Source organism: Sebastes fasciatus, chromosome 8 (assembly GCF_043250625.1).
Source record: "Sebastes fasciatus isolate fSebFas1 chromosome 8, fSebFas1.pri, whole genome shotgun sequence".
In the NCBI taxonomy this organism is placed as follows: Eukaryota; Metazoa; Chordata; class Actinopteri; order Perciformes; family Sebastidae; genus Sebastes; species Sebastes fasciatus.
In genome coordinates this window covers 33460172-33472226 of record NC_133802.1, presented here as the reverse complement: position 1 = coordinate 33472226, position 12055 = coordinate 33460172, and the positions used below count along the sequence as shown (strand labels likewise).

General features: G+C 43.4%; 1 protein-coding gene across 15 annotated transcripts in view; it reads right to left on the bottom strand.

Moving 5' to 3' along the window:
* kazna (kazrin, periplakin interacting protein a) overlaps positions 1-12055 on the bottom strand; it is a 238267-nt gene that overhangs the window by 24238 nt on the left and 201974 nt on the right. For all 15 annotated transcript variants that reach the window (XR_012594806.1, XR_012594805.1, XM_074642575.1 and 12 more), the window contains one exon: positions 8526-8717. Coding sequence is in view for 13 of the 15 variants with exons in the window: in XM_074642575.1 (XP_074498676.1) it covers positions 8526-8717 (192 nt within the window). In the remaining 2 variants the exon portion in view is untranslated. The remainder of the gene's footprint in view (positions 1-8525; positions 8718-12055) is intronic.

Genomic DNA, 12055 nt, shown 5'->3' with positions numbered 1-12055 from the left:
ATCGAATACTCTGACCGGAAATGACGATCGCAACATTTCACTGCAGCTCGCTACCCGCAAAAATATCTTCTGAAAAACAAATGAAAGCAGAGTGGAAATTACGTTTCCAACGTTGTCGCCTACGATGTGTCCTCCTGTTGGCTGAAAATGCACCGGTATGTTTACGTATTGTATTGTTTTATTCTGTTATCGCCGTCTGTTTGAATAGTGGTCGTGGCTCCGCCCCTTCCGCTACGTAGCCAAGTTGGCGACAGTTGAGTGTGGAAAGTGTCCAGCGTTCCACACTCAACGATCTGACCGTTTTCAGTACAACATCCGGGTACTTTGAGTGCACTGCATTTTGCCGTACTTCCCAGTGTGAACGCACTTATGCACTCAAAGTAGTAGGTGTAAGAACAGAAGTACGCGGATTGGAACACACTCCTAGTCTTTATGCTGAGCTAAGCTAACCAGCTGACGTGAGAGTGGATATCAATCTTCTCATCTAACTACCAGCAAGAAAGTGAATAAGCCTCTTTCTCAAAATGTCGGGGTGATAGTGAGCTGGTTACTAATTGAGCAGCTGTACGCTTTTCTTTAAACAATATTAGTCTTTTTATTGTAATGTTGTTGTTTGTTTGGTCGGTATGGTAGTCGGGGGTTCCAGTCACATTATACTGCAGGAGGAGACGTTTCGTGTGAGTGTTGGTACTTTTTCCGTTGTTGCTGTGAAAACATGTCACAACAGGAGCCCTTTTTGTAAAGTGACACAAATACAAGCTGACCAGAGCTGCTGTTGTTTGTGAAGCAGCAAACTACAAACTGTTTACAGGCTACCTCTCAAACCTACAGGGGGTGGGGCGTGTCATTGTTTGATACTCAACGGATGGATTCTTGGCGGGCTATCACTTTAAAACACGACATGAATATATCACGTTATAAGGACAAATGCTCTGAGGGTAATTCTGGGGATAATCAAGTGTCAAACGTTATTCAGCTTCAGGAAAAAAAGACTTTCTGATGATTGCAAAGAAAATCAAACTCCTTCATCGCCGTTCTTCCAACCTGGCACACATTTCACACCTCACTCGCTGCTTCTCTCTGGTTAAATAACAGCGCTCATTATCTGGTGTGCCCCGTCTATTACGGTTCAGATATAACAAGATCCCAGCCATGATTTCAGCTGAATAACATTTCCTGCCTTTCTGTTTCCAGCTCGCTCTAACAATAACCTTTTTGGTCTCTAACTGAAGAAGATGGATAAATAAATGAGAAGAGGATACGCCAACAATACAGCGGTCTGTAGCATACGCAAGCAAGTTCAGTTCACCTGCAACAACAGACAACAGGATCACAAAGATAGACGCACTCATCAACACTCCCGTGTTCTTCACATTAATGAATGAAACCACTTCACGCCGACACTCCTCCGTCGAACTTCAGTCCTAAAGAGAAGGGACGGGCTTTTTAGTCGGCTCTTAACATAATTATTTGGGGGGAGAGAACAAAAGAGACATCGGCTCATTGGAGGGAGGCCATTGTTCACGGTTTGGGATTTTAAATCTGTCAGCTGAATAATGAAGTAGGAGCTGCAAAGAGCTGCCCAGGGAGCTCACCTCCTCACTTCCTCACTGGTTGTATGAGGCTGATATCTGCAGCTATTTAACAGACCTTACTGTAGAGCAGGTCGTGGTACTGCTGTGTCACACTCTCTTGGCAGTCCTGGTGATGTAACACGTTAATTAAAGTTAATTAATGTTTTATCGTGAATCTACAAACCTCAGCGATGACATTTGACCCTCGTTTTTAAAGATAGCCATTAAAAATAGATCAAACGTTGCACACTAATAGGTGATCTGTGTGTGTGTGTGTGTGTGTGTGTGTGTGTGTGTGTGTGTGTGTGTGTATGTGTGTGTGTGTGTGTACACAAGCTATTTAAGCAGCAAACAGACAAATCGGGGAATCAAGGGGAGAATCACACTTTGATCCTTTAACAGCACCTCATTACTCTCCTCTCTATTCAAAACAACATTTACCGGCACGGAAATCTTTAAAGGGGAACTACGCCCATTTTCAAAATTCATTCATGTTATTCCAATAGTAAAGTCTAAGTAGTGGGATACCTGCGGGTCTAAATAAAGTGAAGCCTTAAACCTGCAGTCTCTCTAACAGCCAGCAGGGGGCGACTCCTCTGATTGTATAGAAGTCTATGAGAAAATGAGTCTACTTCTCTCTTGATTTATTACCTCAGTAAACATTGTAAACATGAGTTTATGGTCTCAATCTCTAGTTTCAAGTCTTCTTCAATACAGCATGATGTTCATTTAGTAAATTATGGTCCCATTTAGAGTCAGATAGACCATAAAGCAGGGGATGCTTTAGGGCGGGGCTACCTTGTGATTGACAGGTCGATACCACGGCGTTGTCCGGTCTGGGAGTTGTCTGCGCTTTCATCTTACAACTTTAACCCTTTCACAGTGTGTTTTCACTTCATGAAAGTTAATTATAGCATTTTGGTCTCGTAAAAATGTAACTCCAACCTCTTGTGTAACTTCTGGTTGCAAAAAACCAAGATGGCAACGCCCAAAATGCCAAACTCGTGGCTTCAACACGGCAGTCCACAAACCAATGAGTGACGTCACGGTGACAACGTCCACTTTTAAGGCCTTGACACACCAAGACGACGGTTGGCCGTCGGACAGTTTGGGGCCGTCGGTGATCCGATGTGTCCCGCGCTGTCGGCTCTAGTCTGCCCGTGTCGGAGTTTTTTCGGCCGATTCAGCATGTTGAATCGGCGCTGGGGCCCGGACACAGAAGGCTCTTCGCATTTTTCATCATCATCTCATCTGATCATTCCAACACACGGATATTCTCACAGCATCGTGAACATCTGGAATGAAGCTAAGCGGTGAGTGAGAGTGGTGTGAAAATGGTCTTCGTCACCGCTCATTCTTTGATGTTGGTTTGGTGTGTCTGGGCCTTTATACAGTCTATGGGTATAAAACAGTCCAAAAGAACACTAGTAAACATGAACAACTCTCTCCCAAATCCAAAAAAATAAAGTGCTAAAACTCAAACTTGTGATGTCATAGGGTATAACGTGTGGAGCTGCTCCATAGACAATGAATAGGGAAAGATGTTATAGATGTTATTATTGTTTCACAACTGACAACACTACGATAGAATAAAGCTCATCTGGGTATAAAAAAACCAAACAAACATCCTGTGGGTCTCATTCATCGTCTACGGTGCAGCTCCAGACTTTAGAACCTATGACATCACAAAACTGAGACATACTCCTCTGGCTTTGGACGAGAGTAGCTCATGTTCACATATATTGATTGAACTTTACTAAGCCATGGAAATAACATACTGGAATTCTTAATTTAGGTGGTGTTCCCCTTTAAAGAGGCTGAGTAACAAGCTATATGTAACACTCCACGTAACAGGCGAGTACAAAGAGTGGGTCAGCTCAGCAGTTTCTGTCTAACTGATGTGTATTTGATTACCACTAGAGGGCCACTGTGACCCAAACACATGTTCCCACTCCAGACCATCCAATTTGAATAAATTGAGGTGCAAATTGAAAAAGCAAAACTGTCCTCATTACCTGTTATCATGAAGCTGCTGCCAGCGTTGAGGAAATAAATCGCAAAAGACTCGTGAAAACATCACCTGAGAATTATATTATCTGCCTTCCAAAATTCAATTGGAGAAAATGCCTTAATTTGTTTAAAAAATAAAAGACACCGCTAAAAGCACTGCAATTACTTTAATGTAATCAGGTCAAGTAGCCCGATGAGATTTGGATGCACTGAGTGTGTGCTTCTGTGTGTACCGGTGAATGAGGAGACCTTGTAGTGAAGGACGGAGCTGCTGTCTGAGTATACGGTGTAGCGTGAGCCGGCGGACTGTGCTGTGATGATACATAGATGTCTGATGAGCTCTGGATTGACCGGGAATCATTCAGTGATAGCGGAAATAGCTAATTAAGAACAACAGAGAGGGCAAGATATAATTTGAAAATTCATTGAACACAACTTTGATGAGAAAGTCCAAATAAGAGTTGATTAAATATTTCAGTCTAGTTTCATTAGCGGTTTATTTTCTCATTGTTTGGAGGTATCACAGACATTTCATTGTCATTAGTGTACTTTAAGGTCACGGGGATGAAATGACTCCAAGCAGCAGCTCTCAGGTTGGATCGAGCGCCCGCAGGCATCATAACAAAACCTACAATTGAGGCGAGGTTGGCAATTACCCACGATTACAATTACAGTGCTCAGAGGCTAATGTCTGGCACACACTGAAAACGGTGCGGGCGTCACACCAAACAAAAGGCAGAGGGGGAGACAGCGAGGGAGGGGAATGAAGAATAACAGACTGAAGAAGTAGTGTTTCTCTCTCTGTGCATTTTGTATTCATAGGCTCCAGAAAATCTGCACGTAATTTAGCCGCAAACCGGCTGAGCCGAGGAAGGAGTGGCAACACAGCTTCTGTCAACCGTTCCCAAAGTAAACAGGTATTATCTCGAGAGGCAGAGAGGGATGATGCTTTTTATTCACGCTACTTCATCACTGCAGCTTCTTTTTTTGCTTTTTTCATCTCAAAGCAGAACCACAGGAAAATAAATAAATAAAAAGTAAAAAAAACAAAAAACACAAAGCTACTCTGCTTCACAATAATTGTTGGTAGCACTTCAATAAAAAAACCACCCAGGGCGCTTAAGTTCTCCAAACATGGCTCCCGTTCTTCGAGGAAAACACTTTGCCAGAGCATCTGGTGGGATGTTCACAATATGCCATCCTTGTGAAAACTGAGGGAATTCAAATAGAGTCGACATCTCGCCTCAAATCAATTGGCAGCATACGGAAATTGCTGTAGTTAATGAGGTATTCTCCAGATCATTTGGCTTGTGTTTTTTTTAGACACTTTAAAACCCCAACTACTTCCAACTCCAACAACTAATGAGTCTCTTTTGCTGTATTATTAACCCCTCAAACACAAAGCGTGTTGAGGGCTTCAGGAACATCAGGAATATAAATAAACAAGTTGTGCTTCTCTGGGAGTGATCCAGTAGAAATAAGACTTGGAGATGAGCTGGTTCCTGTGAACGAGCCCATTAGACGTCGATCGGCGATGAATTTTATATCTAAAGTAGCTAAAAATACCCTGTAATAGTACGTAATCGTTTGTTCAAGCCACCAAATTGATTTAAAGGGACTATTTGTAACTTTCAGAAATGCTTGTTAACAGCGACACCTGTGGCCGTGAAATCAACAAAAGTCAGCGTCGGGCTCGCGCATGCTCGCTCTAAATATACCTGAACGAGCATCGCTCAAAACAGTGAGGCGACACACGTCAGCTAAAACCACAATATCACTCTATATCTCCACCCGCAGCCGGAGAGAGCAGGAAGACACCGGCACCCGGTCGGTAACAAGACGATAAAGTAACTCTCTGCGTAGCTCCGTCACTTCACAAGATACGGGAAACCTCTGTTGGTCTGGAGGAGCTGCAGCATTTATTTCTGCACCAACGTCCACTGTACATTCACTAGATATTCTCAGAGCTAAACTAACTGTTCTGCAGTGTGGAGTGAGCGCGCGTTCACGTCTAGAGGTGGAACGAGAACGCGCGCGCTGTCTGAGTGAAGGCTGGCAGGCAGAGGAGGAGAGTACAGCGGCCACACGCGAGTGCACATATGCGAGCGCGCATGTGTCCCGACCCGGTACATTTATACGCTTACAAAGTTACAAACAGTCCCTTTAAAAAAACGCAATATATCGCCTTGCTTACAGTATGTCAATATACTGAATCGTACCCTCTGTATCATGATACGTATCGTATTGCCAGATTCTTGCCAATACACAGCGCTGCTCTAATCACTAGTACTGTCGGGTACCGTGGCCAGCAAGTATCTGCAACACAGAATATGTTATGTGTTATATATGTATGCGTTTGGTGGAAGAAGCTGGAAAAGCAGCACCAACAACAACATGAGATGACAGATCAAATAAGTGTAAATATTGCTGCGGACAAAGCCAGAATTCACTGGATGCCACCCACGACATGCAACCAAAAATACAAAAAGCAAGCTTATACTGTTGCTGGCTTTTCATAGCTGTCTTAAAAAATAGTATCCTTGGAGTCTGAGCGAGCCGCGGTGTCGGCGTATGAAGATTGAGTGTGACAACTGTGGACTAACAAAGGAGCTGGGAACCAGCTACCGCTGTAGAGGCCGGCTCATGCGGAAAATAACAATGAAAAAAATATTAATAATTCAGAAATCTTGCTGCTTCACCACTCAATGCAAATATATATTCCACGGGTCACTCTCTGGCCAAAAGCTCTACTTGAACATCAGGAATGCTTTCTCATGCAAGTTCTGCGTCGCTTCAATTTGCCTCTCTGAACTTGAATATGACATGATATGATAACAGCCAATTTCCTGTTGTCCTCCCGCATAACCCGTCTTAATTTCAGACAAGATCCACCCTACTTAACGTTTCTGGCCCTCTAAAGCCAACCAAAGTCCCCCTTTATACAGCTTTCATTAACCGCTGATTGCTGTCGGTGCCTGCTGGGCTCTGTAGGCTTTGGCCTTCATTAACAGGCCTGAGTCATACAATACAAACTGTATGAGCCTGTGTGCAGCCTGTTCACACAGCCCAACATCCCGCTGAACAAGAGATAAGTATTTATTTGATGTGTTGCTCTATTCTACTCTGCCCCAGTCTGTTTTGTGTTTTTGTTCAATTCTTTCACAAAAAAGCGTAGGCTGCAAGTGTCAAGTGAAATGTCGCAGCAACAAAATCCCCTGACAGCATGTCGTGTGTTTGTCTGATACCGAATGGTGGTTTTGTGTTCTGCCTCATTCCATGGGCGATTATTCTTTGTAAAGAATGATTCACCGCCACGCTGCTGATGACATCTTTGCTTGATGCCCTGCAATCCACCGAGCGCTGCCTGGCAGAACTTGTTCATTACTTACCCTGTGCAAATATGAAGGCAATATGTAAGTGTAGTCCCATGTTGCACGCAGTCATGCATAAAACAGATGCTACAGAGCACCAAACACAGTGGTTGTTGGTCATTAACAGAGAGGAATCTGTTCTATACATCGGTACTTCATCAGATAATCCAAGGTGCGCTCTTTTGCTAATGACATTTTTGTGGTAACCTGTAGTCGCATGGTCACTAATTTTCAAACTTGAAATATACAAAATGCATCACTAATTCACAGAGCTGTTTTTTATTCTTTTGGGGAAACTGTCGAGTCTTTGAGTGCGAGTCCAACTCAAGTAATACGTCGTCAGAAGAAAATTGCAAGTCAAGAATGAAGTCTGCTGATCATTTCAATACACAACATTTACGTTTGAAATCTGTAAAGGCCCAGAAAAACATCAAGCCGACATCAAAGAACGAGCGGCGATGAAGGCCAACTGTCGCCTCACGTCGCCTTTGTCTTGGCCGACAAGTTGCACTTGAACACACCGCAAAGTCTCCAGCGGACGGCCAGTTAGCACGTACGTTCTGCGCCTGTGTGAGAGGAAATAACTCTCCACACCAGCAAGTGGTGGTTGTCTGTATTCATTATTCAAAAAGGGAAACAGGAAGACAGCGGATATCGGATCCGTTGTTATGATACGTACATGAAACAAAGCGGTGCTTGCTGACCATTTTCACACCGATCTCACTCACCACTCAGCTTCATTCCAGACGGCCATGTCATATCCGTCATCGGAATGATCAGATGAGATGAAGATGAACAACGACAAGTTCCTTCTGTGTTTTTCCTCTTGACTTTACACGTTGGCTTGCTTTCCCCACTTCCATTTCTCTTCTCGTGCACTGATCAGAGAGATTTCTCTCACCGACGGGCGGCGGCACCGATTCAACATGCTGAATTAACCGAAACATTTGAGCCGAAAGGTTTAGGTAAAGCTAATACAGACATCTTCCCTCATCTTTAAATTCAGCATACAGTGGTGATGCAGTACGTTGTGCTGTGTGTGGGGTCAGGGCACGTGAGCGGTGCTGAGTGGGAACTGATCCGCCTGTAGCTGCTTTTTCAGTCCGTGTCCTCTCTCACTCCAAGATACCACTCCATCTCTCGAGTGGAAAACATGCTAATGGACTATAATGCCGCTAATGGGCAGCATTAACCACACTGTTACAGACACTCATGTTAACATTATGGTAACAAGCAACAATGCACTGGTTTCAAGCCCTGTGGAGCAAAATGCAGAACAGAGCAGAAAAAAAACAGCTGAGAGCAAAATGATCAATGTTTTGAGCAGGAAGTGAAAATTGCTGCAACTTCACTCTGCTTTGCATATTTACAATTTTCACAGTTTCTCCTAAAAGGGCAAAACTACTTATTGTGTTACTTTTGTTTTTTACCGTGGTATCGAGAATCGTGGAATTTCACCGGTATTGGCATCGACTACTAAAATGTCTGTTATTGTGACATCCCTAATCACTTGCAGCGTCCATACTTTAGACTTTAAATAACACACAGCTTCTTGTTCACCGGTCCTCACCTTGCAGAGCCTCCTTGGCTCGGTTCAGCTCCTGCTCCTTCTGGGCCAGCTGCACGCGGAGCTCGGTGGCGGAGAGCACGTCGGCCGAGCAGCCGCCCTGGGTCTCCTCCAGGTCCTTACTCAACATGTCCTTCATCTGCCGCAGCAGGTGCACCTCCTCCTGGAGCTGGGCCACCTCCTCACGCAGCAGGACTGCAACACACACAGAGGCAAAAACGGAGCTTTTAGCAAGCTGACATCAAAACATGGCTTAATTTATTCTTCCTAAAAATGTGTGGTTTTGATTTTGCCCGAGTTGGATAATAAGTTTTAAAGCCAAAGAAACAATGTAATTCCAGCAGGGTCATTTGCATACTGGAATCCAATCTCCATCTCACAGAGGTGCGCTAGCTTTGGTTATGTGTGAAAAGCAAACTCGATTTAACATCACCATAGGAGGTTATGGTTTCATTTCTAATAGAGATAACTGCAGCTACTGTGGGTAACAAGCATCCCGGGGCTAGGTGGGGTCCAGCAGATGAGTAGATTCAAGACATTGATATTATAATGAACTTTATCTTTGCTGCTGCCTGTTGAACCTGCAGGAATCATGAGAAAAAGGAGAGAGCTCCATTTAATATTCCGTGACTGGTGCTTTAAAGAGCTCCTCCCCGGCGTTGTCACAAAGACGCAAACAATAAAACGAAAACAGCAGCAGAGAGAAATAGATTTTTTCCTCACTGGAAATGTTTCAAAGTGCGTTCAAAGAGTCGGCAGCAGAGAGAGAGGACTTCACTCGGCTTTTTAAAAACAAGCCACAACAGACAAATGTCACACTTCAAGTTCTCACATCAAACCTTCCAAAAAGAAATGTAAAAATATGTCTAGGTGGAGCTATGTGGATTGTAATTCATATAAGGATGGGGATGGGTAGAGTCATTCTGCTCAATTTCATGCATCCTCAGGGCAGGAGGTTGGAGGGGCGGGGTGAGGAAAACTGCTCAGCTCCATATCGCATGGCTCCACTATCAAGTGCCTCGCATAAATTACACTTTATACTCCACATCCCAGCTCCAATATTACCGTCTGAAAAATAAAATCAATGAGAGATGAATGGGAGAACTGAGAATAGGAGACTGAATGTGCCAAAAATAATAGTGTGAGAGGAACAGACAGATTCAAGACAGAATACAGATTGCACTTTAGCTTTTCAGTAAAGGGCAGGATGATTATTTTGCAGTGTGAAAATGTAAAGTATAGTAAGGATCAACATACAGAGCTAGGAGTGGCTTTCCAGCAATGTTAGTCAATTACATTCTGCAGAGCATCAGTGGAAATAATCCTCTCACACAGCGAGTTTGCCCTTACTGCCCATCTAATACGGTGTGGTGTCACTCACCATGATTACACCATCAGTGAGATTAAGAAATCTGTCAATGATCATTTAGGAAATACTTTATATTTTCACCAAACAATGTCTGGCTATTACAGTCCAATATTCTCCACTTAGAATGAGAGGACAGTCAACTAAGAATGTCTTTGTATGGTGCAACTAGGTCTCTGTGCATAAGATAATAAAGGTTTTGAATCTTGAAGTGGAGTATGTACAGTAGACCATCTTTTCCTAAAGTTGAACCTCTAGTGTCTCAGAACTAGTCGGGTCACCCTGGCAACAATCTCTACACAGTAACTCTGAACAGTAATCCAGAAAGCTGACGAGACTTTGAGTGGAAAGAAAACCATATATATGTCATTCTCATCTGTTATCTACAGGGGGCAGGTTCTGAAATTAAGTTTTGTCCTCACCTGCCACTCTGGCAGGTCACTGAACATTTCTACCGGCCACTCAATTTATTTGTCTGCCACTCCTGAAAATCTACGTATAGAAACGCTTTAGAATTGTAAACACTGAGTCAGTGGTACCAGAAACTAGAAATATGGAATATATTATGTAACATTAATCTAATCACTGACTATTTTTAACTCAGGAATTGCCTTTAAAAAATAATATTTCTTCTGCCATGGTGGTAGATAGGGGTGACGCGATATAAACAGTAGGTATTGACGATAACTGTGATATTTAAAAATGAAATATTGACATCATGTTAATAATACACTATGATAATATTGTATAAATAATTCAGCGCCTCTTAAATCATTTTACAGTTATGGTTACAGACTGTCTCCACCTTCCTACACGTGTATTTTGAGTGTATTTATTTTGCCAAAAAAGAGACAAAACGCACAATAAACAAAGTTAAATATGAATTTGAATGATAGTTTCTGACAGGGGGTGTTTCTGTTATTTTATCAAGACAAAAGGCAAATACAAACTAGAGACTATTTTGCGAAGGGATCACACCAGTCGTGACGCCAAATCGGACCATGGGCGAAAAGTGAAGGCGGCAAATGGCCCCTTCCTCGCTTCCTACCCTCCTACTTCTACTTCTGGCGCCCTAGCTCGGACCACAGCCATCTTCAAACTCAACCTTCATTTTGATCTCAACTACACACCTGTAAAGTTTCGTAACTGCATCTAACACGGCTGCGACGCCATTGCGGCGACAAAATGTGTCCACTGACAGAAATACAAACACCTGGCAAAGTACTCCAAACCTCCTCGGTGGTAGTTCCCGCTCCAGTAGGAGTCTCCAGGACCACATTTAGCCGTGATGACTCACACACAGACTCACAAGGTGACAACATTACCAGCGTTGCTGTGGCGGTGGGTAAATACCTTACAACATAATGCACCCCATGACAACCATACCACAAACAAGGACTTAAAATACTGCACCTGAAGTGAACATGACAAGCTTCACAAAGGCAATATTTCTGTTTTTCTGTGTACTCCCTGAATGTGTCACCGGTGACACATTCAGGGAAGTTATATGTTGTTGACTGTCACCTCCGTGAATGACACATGTATCTTTAATCCTGTGGTTCAGCCATGACCTCATTCCTCTCCTACAGCAGACCTGGTGTCACACTCCCATCCTCCCCTCCTGCACACACAGTTGTGATTAATATCTTACATAAGGATGAAAAGAGACGGTTCAACACTACAACAAACTCTAATGGAGGATCTGTGCTGTATGCAGCCTGGCTCTGATGCGTTCTGATGCGTTTCACTTTAGCTCTCACCTTTCCTCCCCTGAAACTAAAACGAACCTTTCAGACCAGTTCACAGCTTGTACAACGTGCACCTGCCTCCCAGGGCACTCGAGTCCGTTAATTTGTGTTCACTGACTAAATGTAAGTGGCTGAGGATAAGGGCTGCCCGCTGAATAACGAAAAAATGAAATGTAAAAAGGGGTTATTAGGAGAAGGGTCGAGAGAACAACGTCTGCGAGCGGATTGTCATTACACAGAGGTATACTTAATGGACCCGATAATAGAACCATATTTTACGGAGCAACTCAAGCAGCAACACCGTTATTGGCAAACCAAAGAGCAGGCCCGTTCCTGAAACCACCGACCGCAAGATACAGTTCATTGGTGTTTAAAAATCCAATAATAGTCACGGACTCCATCGGATTACTTATTCATTA